Source organism: Psammomys obesus, unplaced genomic scaffold (genome assembly GCF_907164565.1).
Source record: "Psammomys obesus unplaced genomic scaffold, mPsaObe1.curated_primary_1811, whole genome shotgun sequence".
NCBI lineage: Eukaryota > Metazoa > Chordata > Mammalia > Rodentia > Muridae > Psammomys > Psammomys obesus.
The window spans coordinates 1,817,932-1,834,878 of record NW_026590859.1 but is presented as its reverse complement, the minus strand read 5'-3'; the positions used below and the strand labels follow the sequence as shown (position 1 = coordinate 1,834,878).

General features: G+C 52.8%; 1 protein-coding gene across 1 annotated transcript in view; it reads left to right on the top strand.

The window, feature by feature from the left end:
• Positions 1-16,947, top strand: part of Lamb3 (laminin subunit beta 3) — a 39,974-nt gene that overhangs the window by 10,201 nt on the left and 12,826 nt on the right. Inside the window, exons 4-11 of the mRNA XM_055609148.1 lie at positions 7,032-7,146; positions 7,616-7,689; positions 10,623-10,814; positions 12,300-12,363; positions 12,635-12,828; positions 14,779-14,899; positions 15,421-15,609; positions 16,052-16,207. Of these exons, the coding sequence (XP_055465123.1) occupies positions 7,032-7,146; positions 7,616-7,689; positions 10,623-10,814; positions 12,300-12,363; positions 12,635-12,828; positions 14,779-14,899; positions 15,421-15,609; positions 16,052-16,207 (1,105 nt within the window). The remainder of the gene's footprint in view (positions 1-7,031; positions 7,147-7,615; positions 7,690-10,622; positions 10,815-12,299; positions 12,364-12,634; positions 12,829-14,778; positions 14,900-15,420; positions 15,610-16,051; positions 16,208-16,947) is intronic.

The window sequence follows — 16,947 nt, the reverse complement described above, 5'->3', positions numbered from 1 at the left end:
AGAAAGAAAGAAAGAAAGAAAGAAAGAAAGAAAGAAAGAAAGAAAGAGGAAAGAAATTTACTCTTTGCTAAGCCCTGGTGTCTGTCCATATCTGGGAAGTTCCCCCTGGGGACTGCATGGTGTCTTGGGACCATGGTGCAAGGGCTGTCTATGTGCAAAGTTTTGCAAGGCAGACAACAGGGCGCATGGCTTTGTCTGGGTGTTTCCAGCCCTGGCATCTGCGTACAACAATGTTGACAGCATGTGTCTGCTCTGTTTCTCAAGTGCTCTGCTTACCCCATCCCCTCCTGTTCTCCGGGAAACTTAATCATCTGTTGTCTTAATGACAGTTTTGCACAGCACATTCCCCAGGTTAATTATCTGTGTAAACCAAACAGCTGCCATTTTAATCCCTTGCGAAGAAGAGAGCTGCAGCCAGTTGGACGTCTCTTCCTCAACATAAGCACGTGAGCACCCACATGCCCTCCTGTGCCCACACTGGCCCTGCAGGGCCCTGCCTTTCTTTGTTTGAAATGGTCTGCTTTTGTGACCTTCAGATGTGTAGGCCAAGGTTGTGTGTGTGTGTCTACACTCACTATATTAGCTGCTTTTTGCTTGCTGTGATAAAATACTGTGACCAAAAGTAACTAAAGGAAGAAAGGGCTTATTTTAGCTTCTGTCCAGAGGAAGAGTCTATATGACAAAGAAGGCATGACCGTAGGAGCAGGAAGCGGAGAGATCATATTTCGACCATACCCAGGAGTCAGAAATCGAGAACAGGAAACAAGGAAAGGGTATGAACCCAAAGCCTGTCTCCCAGTGACATATGTCCTCCAGCAAGGGCCAGCTCCTCAAGGTCCATAGCCTCCTGGACTGCACCACGACGGGTGCTGACTGGTTTAAATCCATGAGCCTGTGGAGGGCCTTTCTCAATCAAGTCACAACACGGATACATGTTCTCCTCACGGCCTCTTATGGCTGTGGCAAGATATCAAACAAAAACAACGTAAGCAAGGATTGTCTAGCTCGAAGTCTGAGGACACGTCATCATGCTGGGGAGAGCACAGCAACAGGAGCATGGGGTGACTGGTCACTGTGGGATCATGGCAAGGAAATGGGGCTTGTGGAGCTAAAGGGAAAGAGGAGAGGAGAGCGGTGCTGAGGAAAGGCCTGGGGGCACAGGCCTCACCATGCTGGCTTGACTTCTCACCCCACCATTCCTGGGCTTCAGGCTCTTATTAATACCAAACATGGCTTTTGCTTCACAGGGAATCAGACATTTTATTCTGGGTCACATGGTTTTCTGTGGTCCAGGAACACAGATTCAAGTCATTCCAAGTGACAGTTACATGGTGGCAGTGGTCACACGAGTGTCTTCAGGACAAACAATGCTTATGGGTCACTGTATCCACAGGCCGGCAGTGGGTAGGCTGCCTGAAGCTGTAGGCCTCAGGTGCTGTCTGAGGCCACTCAGCTTCCGGGTTGGCAGAAGCTCATTGACTGCCAAGCTCATACATTCAGAAGGTTTTACCTGACATGCAAAGGACGCTGGGTACAGTGCACAGGCAGATGAGGAAGACTGAAGAAGCCTATCTGTCTCTGAATCCATAATACTCTAACTCCCCACAACCAGGAAGCTCTAATCATCTTTGGAATCTTTAACACAGGTATGGGATTTCTAGGAACTCCTCGCGCCATGCCTCAAGCAATGCCTGAGAGGCCTGTCTTTGCCAGCGAGGTCCCTGTGGCCACAGCATGGACTTAGGAAGCCATCGTCATGCGTAGCGTTGACTCCCCACATTCAGCACTATAGGGGTATCTCTGCTTCCAGGGGCATCTGCCCTTTTCTGGGCGGTGTCTTGAAAGTCTACTCAATCTCCGCTGTGTGTAGTAGTTGCCATGTGATCTCTGTAAGCTTTAGTCAGAATGGCACAGACAGAGTCAGATGCGTGGTATGCAAACCTCTCCTTCATCCCTCCAGCTTCTCTGACCAGCAGGCTGGGGTACCCACGAAGGAAAACACAGTATAGCAGCCTCAGAGGTCTTGGCAAGGTGAGCCAAGGGCGAGCCCGTAGTGCTTAGGAAAGCAGCTGGAGTGTAATGTAATTTGGGGGTGTGTGGTGAACCTGGGCTCTATAATCAGCTTTCTCAATTTAGTTTAGACAGCAATAGAGCTGTCTGAACAGTTTGCTCTAACCAAGAAAGGAGACGAAGTTGGAAATGGCTGAACGCCCTGGGAGTCTTAGACCTGCCATCTGCTGCAGGCTCTGGCTTTGACCTTTACTAGTTATAGGGAGACTTTTAACTAGTTGTAGGGAAACTAGTTGTAGGGAGACTTTTGATGAACCCAGCATTGAGGAAGGCTGCAGGGTGTCCTTCTCGTCTCCCACAATTCTTTCTTTTCTGGAGATGGGTTTCCTAGTAGTATCTTCTGGGCAGTATCTTCTTTGTCCTGCTGGATGCCTGTGGATGATAAGCCTGGTCCAGGGAGTCCTAACCCTTGTTAGAACAGGGACAACTTGACCCATCCTGCGCTTTACCAGGGAGGAAGCTGACACGAGAGACGTGCATTTTCTTCATCTTTCTTTTTTCATTTTTGTAGATTTTTTTTTTTTTTTTTTGTATTGAAGACAGCAGGACCTTTTGCTTTGTGTTATTTTGTCCCTGGCTTCCTCCTTTGGACGTGGCTAGTGCCCATGACCCTGCATGTAGCTTCCATGGACACAGACGGCCTCCTGGATCATCCCGGGGGGAATTTCATCTTGGCCAAGCAGAGCTTGCTTTCCTAGTGTCCCCTCCTGTCCTTCAGAGCCTTCCTATGCAAACTCCGTCCTTCTCTACTGTGATTCAGGCCTGCAGGCTCCTGTTCACTCCTCTGCCCTACTTGAGCTCTGTGGAAGGGGTTGTCTTTTAGCCAGATTGCTGAGATTCTAGAAGGCTCCAGGAGAAAGCCCAGCCTCTCCAGCTGTAGAGAAAGCAGGAGCCAAGCTGGCTGGAGGCCTGGCAGGCTGGACTGATAAGAATGCTGCCTCTCTTGGATAGCGTGCAGGCAGCATGCTGGCTACGTGACCTCAGGGAGGGAGGCAGCAGCTGCTAAGAGGAGCCACTGCTGTAGAGAAAGGGGCACAAAAGACCTGTGGAGAAGAGCCTCATATGCACTACACACACACACACACACACACACACACACACACACACACACACACTACATGGAGAAGGAACCTGAGGCCCAGAGGGAAGCACATAGCTTATCTTCAATGGAGCGTCTGCTGTAGCTGTTCTATTTCAGGCCCACCCTGCTGGCAAGCTCCCAGCAGAGCTACTTAAAATACCTACCTGAAGCTGGGGCTGAGCTTCCTTTGAGGCCAAAGCCAGTTCCCTCTTCAGCTGTGTTACCAGACACGAAGCACATAGCCACATAGCGTTTGAGCCCAGGAATCCATCCGATCCCCCGTCAGTCCCTGTGCACGTGGAGGGGTGGTGGAGAAGGCTTGAGGCCCCATGCCTCTGTGGGACTGCGGGTGGCTCAGAGCAATGAGCCCACACAGACACCGGGCACCTTTAGCATACTTTATTTTCTAATCCTGCCTATATTGCTACATACAAAAGTCAATTAATGTTCAATATAAAAAGTTTAAACATATCAAAAATAACTAAAAGGGAAAGTCACCTGAAGTCCTGTTATAGAGATATTAGATTGAGCTGTTTGTAGCTTATAGGTCAAAATAGGTGAATATCAGCAATTTCATGTGTTTTTTCCTATTGTATTGGTATATTTCCTTCCTAACATAGTCTTTTCCTTAAAAATATGTTTGAGAACATGCCTGATATACAAGTTTAAGCTCACCTTTAGCCCACAAAGCATTATAATGTAGGCTCTTCACCATGCAATTAAACAGTTTCTCTAAACTCTTAACAGTTACATAATATTCTGTCGTTTGGGAGCACCAAGACCACTTCCACCGCCTCTGGCTCCTTGTCCAGTGTCCCAGGCTAAGAAAGAAGCCTTGTGTGGCGTACTGCGCTGGCCAGGCAAGGGCTGGGCTCAGCTCCCAGCAGAGCCTGGGGCGGGAAGGTCTGTGGCAGCATCGGCCAGAGGCAGCTGGCCTTCGTCTCTCATCCGGACATGTGCTGAGTGCAGATGGAATGGAGTGGAAAATATGCCCGGTTGGCGGAGTGTGGGCAGGGCACCTCCCCTGCCAAGGACCAAGTAGGGTCTAGAGGGGCATCCTGCCCTCGCCTTCTCTTGCCCGGGAAAGATGATGCTAATCGCCCAGGCCTCTCAGCTGGCACTTCTCCCGTCTCCACGGCAGCAGAGCGAGCTGGAGAAGCTGGGTCCTTCCCAAGGAACTCTCTGTGCCGTGGGCTCCCAAGGTCAGCTTCAGGCTCGCCTTAGGTCCTGCTTGCTGCTCTGTGGATGAGAGAGAAATGGTCAATGTTGGCATGCTTCTGGCGAGGTCTGTCCCTCAGTAACTTTTCTTGGGGGAAAATAGGAGAGAAATAGTGTTTATCTCAGAGGTCTGCTGTGGAACTTGAATTTTTTTTTTTTTTTTTGATACAAAGTTTCAGGCTGGTATTGAACTTACTATGTATCTAAGGATGAAGTTGAACTTCTGATCCTCCCACCTCCACCTCCTCAGGCCTGAGATTACAAGCATGTACCAGCATGCTCAGTTCTATGCCATACTAAGGATCAGACACAGAGCTGTGTGTGTCCTAGGCAAATGTTCTACCACCCAAGCCCCTTAAACAGGTTCTTATATTGAATTTACAGAATCCATTTCTTGATATCAGAACTCTATCACTTAATTTTGTTTTCTCAAAAGACAGGTTTTATTATGTTGCCCATCCTGAAACCAAATTTGAGTTTAAGCCTTAGCTCTTGCCTTAGCCTCCTGAGAAGCTGTTAGCATAGGCACTCAGCTTAACATTAATATTTGACTTCTTCCTTTTCTCACACTCCTTTCAAACATGCTGAGTTCAGGAAAGAAATAGCTGTTGATCACGTGGACGAAAATAGCTGAACATGTTGAGCATTGCCAGTCATTGCTCATTCATTCATTTATTCAGCAGGTACTTAGCTAGAGCCAGTGGTGTGCCAGGCGCATTCTCCATGCTGGGAGGCAGTGGGGAAGGAAGGCAAGCCCTTGTCCGCATGGAGAGTACACCATAGAAAGGGAAGACAGGAAGTCAACGGAAGTCTACAGGAAGTACATAGTGTGGCAAGCAGCAAGGTGTGCTCAGAGAAATCCAGCAGGGAGGGTGGGTGTGGCCAGGATGGAAACCGCTGGGAGTGATGGGCACAGTCTAGCTGGGGTGCAGCTACCAGTGACCATGCTGTTCCTTCACTGACTAGGAGTGAGAACCGCACAGTGCGAAGGAAAGCAGAGGCCTGAGGACAGGACTCTCAGCTCTCCCTCTTTCCTGAGCCAGTGCTGTGAGCGCACAGGGGCAAAGTGGTGTTGATCAAGGAGAGTGCACAGCTCATGAGCAGGTCCAGCCTGGTCATAGAGCATACCTGAGCCCAGGTCCCCATGCACATGACACGGGCTCAGGCAGCACGGCGCCCTCCCTGCACACAGCTGAGGCTGAGCAACTGCAGGGCTTCGGATGAGAAAGGATTGGGGGAAAGAAGAGGCCTGGCTGGGTGGAGAATCAGCAAGGCGCAGCCGTCTTGTCCAAGCCTTGCTACTGTTTGTGAGTGAACGTTTAGCCGTTAGGGCCGTGCTCTTGGATTTGGGGCAGGGTTTGGGCAACACAAAGGAAGCAGATGTTTGTATGTAGAGCCCGAGGAAGCTGGGGCAGGGCTGCTCCGTGTCTGTGGGAATGGTAAGCGTTTCACATGTGCTCAGAGCTACAGGCTCAGAGACCAACCACCGCTCTGGTCATCTTCAGTTTTTCGTCATCTCTGCCTTGACATTGAGCCCATCCTTGCAGCTCTGGTGTTCAGCTCCACGTCCCACTCAGAAGGTGGGGGTGCCGTTGGCCAGGTCCACCTTGGAGAGGCAGCTGTGATGGCAGTGCTGTCAACTAGATGGGCTCTAGAGTGAGTCCATCATTTTGGCCATGCCTGTGCAGGATTACCATGACTGTGTTAACTGTGGGTGTGGCTGGATCCTGGGCATGCTCTGAGCTGCATTTATTCTGTTCTGTTCCTCGATTGTGGCTGTGATGTGATGAGCAGCTGCCTCAAGCTCCCACAGCCGTGACTTCCCTGGAATGGCTCTTTCCGTCTATTGGCTGCAGGGCTCACTGAGGCTGGGGAGAGGGTGTGCGTGGGAGGACCACCTTTGTTTCACTCTTAGTCTCAGTGGGTGGGGTGCCTGGAGGGCTTTGGGCATTGGGAATCAGTCTTTGTGATAGGTTGAACCCTCCTGAGGTAGCAGAGGCAGCAGTGATGGTCAGAAGAAATCTTGCAAGGACAGAGTACATCTTGAATAAACCCTTTCTCTGTGAAGTGGATTTGGTCAGAGATTTTATTAGAGCAATAGAAAAAGGAACGAAGACAGCTAGCTTCTCTCCCGTGGACAGAGCATCCTGTAGTTGGAAAAAGGTAACAAATACAGGTTTCCTTAGTGAGCAGTCTAGCCTCTAGAGACCGGCGCTGTGCCTGGCACACGAGACACGCTCAGCAAACGGTGCGGAGCGACTTCCATGTTCTGGGAACTGAGTAATGGATGTAGCACTAGAGCCTCCAACTTCCGCTTTCTCTGTTCTCTGATATGGCAGGCGCCAAGCCAGTGTGGCTTTCTCCTCCTTTCTTCTTCCTGCCCGCACCACACCTCTGCGGTCTCTCTCTAAGGCACAAGCCAAGATTATTCCTACCACTGGGTACCCCTCCCCAACCCCAGCATTGATTTACTCTGCTTTGAGGCCACAGAATTAAGCTAAGAGATGACCGGGGATAAGAACTTCCTCTTTCTCGGTGTGTGGTGACACTGGCAGGCCCCCTGAGGGTAGGATTCCAGATGAAGATGTGTGCTGGGAGCCCGGGGCATGGAGGAGACCTCCGGAGGATACCCTCTGAGCTCCGCCATCTCCCTCTCCCACAGTGGCAGATGAAATGCTGCAAGTGTGACTCCAGGCTGCCTCACAATTACAACAGCCACCGAGTGGAGAACGTCGCCTCGTCTACAGGCCCCGTGCGCTGGTGGCAGTCACAGAACGGTGAGGGTCTGCCATGGCAGAAGCCCATGGTCATGCAGGTGCCGCAGGCTGGGGCAGGTGGCGTGTTCGGAGATGATTTGGGTGTCTGTGGGAGGCAGGCAGGCAGAGCCTCCCAGCTTTGCTTTGGGGGTCTGTTGGATGCTCTAGGCAAAAGCGTTTACTTACAATGAAGAGAAGGCGTGCAAGGGAGGGGCCATGTCTTTTTCCCCTTGCCCTTGTCTCTGTGGGTGGGTGGGTGCACGGGAGAACAAATCTGTTTGTGACAGACAGGCTGGGAGCCTCTGAGGTTTCAGAGGTGTTAGCGGTGACGAGACAGCACCATCCGACAGGACAGGCTTGACTCTGTAACATGAACAGTGACATGCTGGCCCTCTCCTTTCCCAGAGGTGGCTCAGAGTCATGGTTAGAGATGTGTCCTGAGCTCTCAGGGGGGTGTTGGGGAGGTCATCGTGTGTCCTTGTCCTTCCAGATGTGAGCCCTGTGTCTCTGCAGCTGGACCTGGACAAGAGAATGCAGCTCCAGGACATCATGATGGACTTCAAGGTTTGCTTAAAGGACTTTAAGATTTGCTCTAAGGACTCTAAGGGGGAGGAGACGAACCTGGCTGGGAGAAGAATATGCGTCTCATCTGCTTAAGCTGGGTGGTGGCGTCATATGCCAGCCATCCTCTTTCAGAGTAGGCACACTCACTTACGTTATGGTGACAACAGATGGCCGGCCACCACAGAAGAGGCCCCTTCCTAGTCCCCTGTCCTGGCCACATGTGGTCCTCTGTGAAGCCAGCATCCTCAGCCTGTCTAACCAGCTCTACCCTGGCGCATTTCTGTTCCGCTGGGCTTGGTTGCTGTATATGATTTAGATAGGAAACGTCCCTGAACTAGCTCATGTTTTGATGGCTCAGTCTACACTGGGTGGACCTAGTCATCAAGAGGTATCGGGATCTTGAGGCCTCTGAAGTAACCAGTTTATCAGTCCATTGATGGACTGGTGATGGCACCAAGGTGACGGAAACTTTCCTGCCAGCCTGCTTGGAAGAAGCAGGCACTGGAGTCATGCCCTGTGGGGCCCCATCTGCCCTGGGCATTCCCTTCCTCTGCTTCTCTCCCTCTCCCTACTCCTGTCAGTCATAGTGATCTGCTGTTTTCCATTCCCCTGGGTGTAGCCTATAATCCCAGCATTGAGGGGAGGGGGCAGAGGCAGAAGGATGCCTGGGGCTAACTGGCCAGCAATCCTAGCTGAATCAGTGAGCTCCAGGTTCAACAATAATGCCTGCCTCAGAAAACGAGTTGGAGAAATCCTGAGGAAGATACCAACCTCCAGGAGCCATTTGCTCACACATGACCACCCCCCAAAACATGTGAACACACTGGCATGTATGCATAAATACACAAAACAAGTAGAATATGCCAGGAATATAGGTCTATATGGTAAACAACTGTTAGTCAGCCTTCATTGCTGTGGCAAAAACCCTCGAGAAACCAGCTTGTGGAGAAAGGATTTATTTTGGCTTAGGGTGGTGTCAGAGGTTTCATTGACTGAACCGAGGCCGACCATCATAGCAGAGAACATGAGGTGTCGTGGACCAGGCCTCTAAGGATGGAGAGACAGACTGGGCTAGGGGCCTGAACTCAGCTCCTCAAGCTCACCTGGCAAGCAGAGCTCTGTCACCCTCCCAGCCTCTGGTGGGCTGTATTTTAACACCTTCGACGATGAGGTCAAGTTTACCCAGCAGCCAGGAGCTTCACTACCACTGGAAGGAAATGCAGTGGTGTATCTCCCCTGGAGAACAGTCCTTCCCGTCAGCACAATGGCCTCCTGAATCCTTCCTCTTGTCTTAGAGTCCCCTCCCGAGATACTCCTTTTAGAGGCAACGGTTTCATTCATTTGTAATAGATAGGTCATGCGCTTTTTTTTTACGGAGAGGATTTACTTTTATTTTTTCTGCAGAAATAGCCAAGCATGAAAAGACAAAGTTTTTAGTAGGATTAGACACTCAGGAAAACCCGTAAGACTCTCCCCAGTTGAGAGGAGTGTGAGGCGAAACCTGACAGGACCCAGTTTCTTTTCTGGTGGAGGAAGTTGGCTCTGAGAGCCCTGCCCTACAAAAGGTCAGAGTATTTTGAGACATGCCAGCAGAGTTTGAACAGATGCCCAGTCTCTCAAGGTGACAGTCCCGAAAGGCGGCGTTAACTCGGCTACCGTTGAATGTGTCCGCTGTTCGGCGGTCTCCCTGTGTCAGCCACACCTGTTCCAAACACTGACAGTCTGTAGAGCCAGCATCAGGTTCAGGGGTAGAAGAGGAGTGAAGTGAAGCCACAGTGAAGCTGATTTTACTAAGGCAGAGTGGGCGCGCGGGGAGGGACACAATGGCATTGTGGCGACAACTGGGGAGGGCATCTGGCTGGCCCCAGGGTTGGGTTGCAGAGAATCCACCTTACAGCCAGGTGAAGGGCAATGTGCATTCCAGGCAGAGGCTCTCTCAACGCTTCAAAGCTAAGAGGAGGAACACGAAAGCCCAAACAGGCGTGAGAGGCCCGTGAGAGGCCCCACAGGGTCTGGGGGTCAATGTCTGTGGTTGTGAAGGGCTGTAGTCACCACTCACCGACAGTGTCTACTCCATACTCACTGTGCACGGACGCTGGGCTGGGAACAAGCAGGCGGGGGTGGGGGGGATCCGGGCACTGCTCTCCACCCGGGACAGCTCTGCTGTCCCCTTCCCTGGGGACACAGGGCAGTTTCTGGAGACGCTTTGGTCGCCACATCTGTGGGCATGCAATGAGGGGTGCTGGTGAGTGCGTGGCAGTTCACACGACAGCCTGACCGCTCTGTCCATCCTCAAGTGGGAACTGGGCTGCAGCTGAGAAGCCCCGCCCAGAAAGCAGGACGCTGGCTAGTAAACCCAACTGTGTGCTGTCTCCAAGGAGCCCGATGCTGGATGGGAAACATGTCGGGGGCTGGGTGGAAGGATGCAAGTCAGATAGGTGTAAAAACCTCCATCCAACAGAAGATGGGAAGGAGCCCTCGGGGGAGGAGGGCTACAAGCAGAAGGAGAAGGCGGGAAGGCTGAGGAGGGTGTGGGCTCACTGAGGTGGGGGCCACTGAGGGCCAAGCAAGGGGGTGTATTGGTAATCGTTCTGTTTTTGGGAAACGACGAGGAACTTAACAGGAGAAGGGGGTGATTCGGCTTCCAGGTGCTCACTTGGTCTTGTTGCTTTGGGGCCCAGGTGGGGCTGACCATGGTGCCTGGCAGTGTGGTGGAGCCGAGGGTGTCATTGCTTGGTGGCTGGCGTGATGGCGGGGCTATGACAGCTCAGCACTTCTCCCTATCCCTTTCCGCAGCCCTTGCTGTTGCTGGTCCACCGCTCCCTCTTCTCCGCAGGAGCCCGCCTCTGCCGTTGTGTCCCTGTGGGATCCCCCTGGCGCCTCTTTCCCTTGGCCACTCAGCCCTACTCCGCCCCTGCCCCATGTCTCTCCAGGGTCTCATGCCGGCTGGCATGTTGATTGAACGCTCTTCTGACTTTGGCAATACCTGGAGGGTGTACCAGTATCTGGCCACAGACTGTGCCAGCACCTTTCCCCAGGTCCACCAGGGCCAGCCCAAGACCTGGCAGGACGTTCGGTGCCGGCCGCTGCCCCAGAAGCCCAACGGGCACCTAACGGGGGGAAAGGTAGGTACAGGGAAGCTGAGCCAGCAGGCAGAGGGAGGAAGCCTGTGTCCCCCAGGCAGGAAGTGAGGACAGGCCAGGTCAGGCCATCTTGCTGGGGCCTTCCGGAATCATCTGAGGCCTCCACTGCACCGTTAGCCATGACTTTCCCCGGCGTCCTGCTACAGGCTCATGGGCGCGTCCCCCGGGGCCTTTTTGTGAGAACTTTGGGATGGCTACTTACACACAAGTATGCAAAGAGCACAGCTAATTTCATTTTTATAGGATACACCATAAAATGATTTTTTTTTTTTTTTTTTTTTTTTTTTTTTTTTTTGGTTTAATCTATCAGTCTTCCAGATTGGAGGAAAATTCAAGAATAACCCAGAGAGCTCCAAAGCCATCGTCAGTTAAAATTACAGCGTGGCTATAGAAACACCGGAATTTTCTCTGGGAATCTTCCCCATGTGGTCACGTGCCTTCCCAAAGCATTTCCCACCCAGCAAGGAGGAGGCTATCACTTCCTCCGGTGGAAAAGCCGCTCTGGTACAAGAAGGCTGAATGCTGCCGCCATGTGGCCGCAGGCCTCCTTGCGCCCGCCTAACTCGGCAGTTCTCAACCTTCCTTAGGCTGTGACCCAGTTCTTCATGCCCTGGTGCACCCCAACCATAAAATGATTTTTGTTGCTACTTCATAACTGTTATTTTTCATCTGTTATGAATGGTAACATAGTTATCTGTGATTCCAGATGCTTTTAGGCGACCTCTGTGAAAAGGTCATTCCATCCTAAAGGGGTAGCAATCCAGAGGTTGAGAACCAGACCTAACAGCTACTTGGTAAAGTCTTTACGTAGCCCGTGTCTCCACTCGTCCCTAACGCCCAAGGCTTCTTCCTCATTTGTAGGGGTGGAAATGAGAAACCTGGTGGGCTACGCCAGGAGGTCACATGTGGTGAGCGGCTTGTAGAATAAATAAAAGCCTACTCAAAACTCAGGTGACCAGGGTGCCAGCACTGAGAGTTTGCTTAATCCACCCTGTCCAGTCGCTAGAAAGTACCATCTCCCATGCGTGACACCGTTACCTCTACTTAATGTGAGAAACCAATTGTAGGGCTGGTGAGGTGGTCCACAGTGCACAGTGCTGCCGTGCCAGCCTGAGGACGTGAGTGTGATCAGAGCCCATGCCAAGGTGGAAGGAGAAATCCAATCCACAAAGCTGTCCTCTGACCTCCGCACACACGCCATGGCATACTGTGTGGCCCTCCACACTGTACTCACACAGCAATAACAAAGGAAAATCTAAATTAAAATAACAGAGAGAGAGGAGGCAGGGGAGACGGGCATAGAGGATGCTCTTTGAGGGTCCAGTGGCCATCTGTCCCCGGCACAGGTGGCAGGCCTCACGGCCTCATCTCAGGTTCCTGGAGAGAATGAGGGCAGAAGGGAAGGCCTTCTGAGCCTGGATCATACTTCCGTCCTCTGCAGCTCTGGCCTCCCTTCTCCCTGAACAGGTCCAACTTAACCTTATGGATTTGGCGTCAGATATCCCCGCATCTCAGAGTAAAAAGATTCAAGGTTGGTTTGACTCTTCTTCTTTCCCACGGGACTGGCCGTTGGGACATGAAGCTGCTTGGAACCGGGTCATGGAAATTTCTGGTTCCTTCCTACCTCTTTAGCATGGTCGAGAAGTGGTGCCTGCCCTCCTCACCCTCAGGGATATGTGTAGGATACTGTGGGAAGCTGAGGGCTGGGGTGTCTGTGGTGAAACGGCGAGGCAGGAAAGAAGGAGACTCCACTGGCCTCTAACTTCCTGTCTTTCCTTCCCCTCCTTGCTGGTGGCACTCAGAATTAGGGGACATCACCAACCTGAGAGTCAACTTCACCAAGCTGGCCCCTGTGCCTCAGAGGGGCTCCTACCCACCCAGTGCCTACTTTGCAGTGTCTCAGCTACGTCTGCAGGGGAGCTGCTTCTGTAACGGACATGCCAGCCACTGTGCCTCCAATCCTGGGGGCCCTAGAGGTCCCTCCACTGCTGTGCAGGTGACAGACAACTGGACGGGGAGGGCGGAGCGGAAGGAGTGGGGGCAGACCCTCCCACGAAGCAGGGCAGCTGCTCAACTTCAGTTGTGGATTTTGCTGGTGATTTAGCACTTGCCCAGCATGTGAAAGGCCAGAGCAGGGTGAGGAGTTAGGAGATAGGGGCTGGGCGTGGTGGTGCAGACCTGGTAAGTCCAGGTCTACGCTGGAGAAATAGGAGTTCAAGGCCATTTCCAGCCACAGAGTGAGCTTGAGACGAGCTGGGCCGCTCGCCATCTCCAAACAAGTAAACAACAGAAACAAAACAGATATAGGTATTTGGTAAGCGTTCAAGAACAAAGGCAAAACTACTGTTTCTGGAAACTGAATCGCATAGTTTAGGTCTGCATTAGGGCTGGGGACGGTGTCAGCGGCATCTGGATGTGTGGGTACAGGGAAGGCTGAGGCAGTTCCTCAGCCCGGGCCTCACAGCATTGTATACTGCAGAAATTACGCTGTGCCTGTGAAAATATTATCATGACCTGTAAGATATGAGAGCCAAAATAGCCTGCCCAGGCCTCTACTCTCAGATATTCTGATTACATTACTGACGTTTGAGCGCCAGGTCATTGTAATGTCCTGTGGGGCTGAAGACCACTGGCCTCAGGGTTTACTCACCTGGCAGTGAGGTATGGATCTGGGTGAGGTCAGTACTTAGAGTGCACACTAAGTCCGCTCCGGACGGAAGCCAGCACTGATGCAGCAGGGTTGTGTAGAGAAGGTCAGGTCAGCAAGCTCTGGGGTCAGCCAACAGAAGGACCCTGGGAGGGGGAGAGGAGGACAGAGGAGGAGGGAAGGGCTGCAGTGAAGGAACACTGGGGCCTTATTTTCACCTTTCCCAGTGTGTCAGTTTACCAACCTAAGGGTGTGTGGTGCTCAGCCTGGTAGCAGAGGCAGGAGGGGCTCACAGCAGTCGACTGGAAGGGAGGATAGCGGAGAGAGCAGCTCCATCTCTGCTCTGCCACGTCTGGAGGAGCAACTCACGGGACTGCACCAACGCCTCAGCCTTGTTCCTGAGGTCCAAGATTCGCATGGAACACGGCCAGGGCTCTGGTGTTTGTAAAACACTGTCCAGGTGACGATGTCTGCAGCCAGCACTGCCATTTACGGAGCTAAAGGGACCTGCGAGGGCCTAGGAAGAGGGAGAGAGACGCCCCCCTGGCTAACAAATGCAGAAATTAATTATGGCAGGTGAACCCATCAGAACTGGCCAACGGGAAATGCCAGCTTGCACGGGGAGAGGCTGGAGATTCAGCTCTGGCAGAGAGGGGAGAGGGCCTAGGCATGAACAGGTTCCTGAATGCCAGTCTGTGGAGGTGGGCCTTAATTGGGGAGGCAATTAGCATATAATAGTGGTTCTATTTTTACACTTAATGAGCCTAGTAACAGCTCACCATGCATGTTCAACCAGCCAAACAGCTTTAGTCACAGATTGCCAGAACGAAGCCGCACAGAGCAGCAGCCTTTAGAGTCCCACAGTCTGTTAGTTTGATGTCCCTGTGCTTCAGCTGAGCACTGGCTATGCAACACAGGTACCAAGGAGCATGGAAGAGCCTGCAAACACTTGCTAACATGGAATGTGTGCATGTGCATGCACACACACACACATACATACACACACACACACACACACACACACACACACACAAACATGCACACACAGGAACACAAAGGAATGCATACGCACGCATTGGCCTCTCAGTATGAGTGCTCACATACAGATCCACCACAGTGTTATAGGAACTGGGAAAAGGCTGAAGCACTTGGGCGTGAGGCATTTAAGTGTGGTCTCCAGGGCCTGTGTCTAGGCGAGGTCTTGAGGGACGGCCATGTTGGTCTGTGGGAAGTCGGCAGGTCTAGCCCTCGAGCTTTCCTGTACAAATTGTTTCTGGAAACCACTGTCTCCTCCTCCAGGTCAGCGATGTCTGCATCTGCCAGCACAACACTGCTGGCCCCCATTGTGAGCGCTGCGCCCCTTTCTACAACAACCGGCCGTGGGGACCTGCGGAGGGCCAGAACACCCACGAGTGCCAAAGTAGGAGGCTGGGATCAACCCCGACTGCAGCAAGGGGGACGGCTGATCTTCTCTTTCTTGTCTGGGACACTGGGAACCCGGCTGTGTTATATAGAAACTGTATTTCAGATGTCTGATTTGGAGAGGGGCTGGGATCCTCTCATGGCCTCCACCCCTATTGTGTCAGTCCTGGAAGAGCCAGGCCCCTCTAGGCCCCCTGCTCAGTGTCAGGCACATCTGGCTCCAGTGGTCACCCCCCCCCCCATACCCAGCGGTCCTTGGGCACAGAGCCCTTGTCTGTGCAGGTCACAGGTGACTGTGCTGAAGCTAGAGTGCATGTCTGGCCCTCCCTTTCTTCCGGAGTCCACACCAGGAGCCGGGAGGCCTGAGTGCCTTTCCACTCTTCCTTGCCATGCAGCCCTCCCCAGCCTCCCTGAAACTGGGCTTCGCCTCCCTGCTCCGCACCTGGCAGAGTCGATGCAGGAGCCAAGTGCTACTCTGGTGCCTGTGCTGGTCTGTCATCCTCGGGTCTCCCCCTCTAGGGTGTGACTGCAACGGGCACTCGGAGACCTGCCACTTTGACCCCGCTGTGTTTGCTGCCAGTCGGGGGACAAACGGGGGGGTGTGTGACGAGTGCCGGGACCACACCGAGGGCAAGAACTGCGAGCGCTGTCAGCTTCACTACTTCCGGAATAGACGACCTGGCGCTCCCGTCCACGAGACCTGTATCCGTGAGTAGTGGCTTCAGGGAAGGCTGCTGTCCACCCGTTCTCCCCAGCTTGTCTCTGGTGACGTGGAGACCATCAAGAAGCAAGGAAGCCTTGGTCCCAAGGAAGGACTTGTGGGGTTGTTTTAGCTTAGCTGCGCTCTACTGAGTAAGTCCTATGGATTGGGCAGGCCAGCCTGTGAACGTAGTCATGGGTGTCGCTCAGGAAGTGAGGACCGCCGAAGCAAGAGCTTGGTACTCCTCAGGAGCCAAGCATGGCCACAGCTGCTCTGCATTCACAGTTTTCTGCTCTGAAGAAATTGCTTTTCTCATGTGGCAGATGGGGAAACAGGCAAAAAGTTTGCATGCTTGGCTGGGGCCCGAATGCTGGAAGCCCGTGGTAGGATGGGGTTTGGAGCAGGCTACCTCACTCTGCGCTCTGATTTTCCTTTGCTCTTGCCTCTCAGCCTGCGAGTGTGACCCAGATGGGGCAGTCCCAGGAGCTCCCTGTGACCCATTGACTGGCCAGTGTGTGTGCAAAGAGCATGTGCAAGGAGAGCGCTGTGACCTTTGCAAGCCTGGCTTCACCGGACTCACCCTCACCAACCCACAGGGCTGCCACCGTGAGTAGAGGACTTGGGGAGGTGCAGTGTGGTCAGCAGCAGGCCGTGTGCACTATGGGACCAAGCCTTGTCCTTGCAGTGTCCCCTTCAGAGGAAACCCCTCCAGGCACTGTGTGCTGCACCGCTGTCCTCCAGCAAGTGGCAGCACAGGCCTGGGCTGGAAGTGGGTTTGAGTCAGCCAGCACCAGGCCAGGCCAGGTGCCAAACTGCCAGGCAGCTGGGAAGCCACAGGGGCCTTAGAGTCAGCCATGCTGTACGTAAGAACAGGCCCTGTGACTTGCCGAAGCCCACCAGCAGAGTCAAATGGTTCTTGAGTCAGGAGTGAGGATTGAAATTAATAAACCAACACACAACACATGGGACCTGTCTGAGAGGCTCTAGTGGAAGCTAGATGCCTTGCTTTATTCCAGACTCCTTCTAAGCCAGAGCAAAAGCACCTCAGCACAATGGGTAAATTCACAAGGAAGTCAAGCTCAAGGTGTGACTTTGACAGACATCCCACCTGCTGTCTCAGACAAAAGGAGACAGACTTGGAAATTTATCACTGACTCCAGTGAAGGCCTCGGTGAAAGCAGTCTTTCCTCTGAGATCTAAATATCAAAGCAGCCCAGGAGACCAGTGGCCCCCAACAGTGACTGCAGGCTGGTCTCAGCAGAGCTCGACTTTGGGGGGTGTACCAGCTCTGCACCGCGTTAGCCTTCATTCCTGTCTGCAGAATGAGAGTCTGGGACATAGTCCCC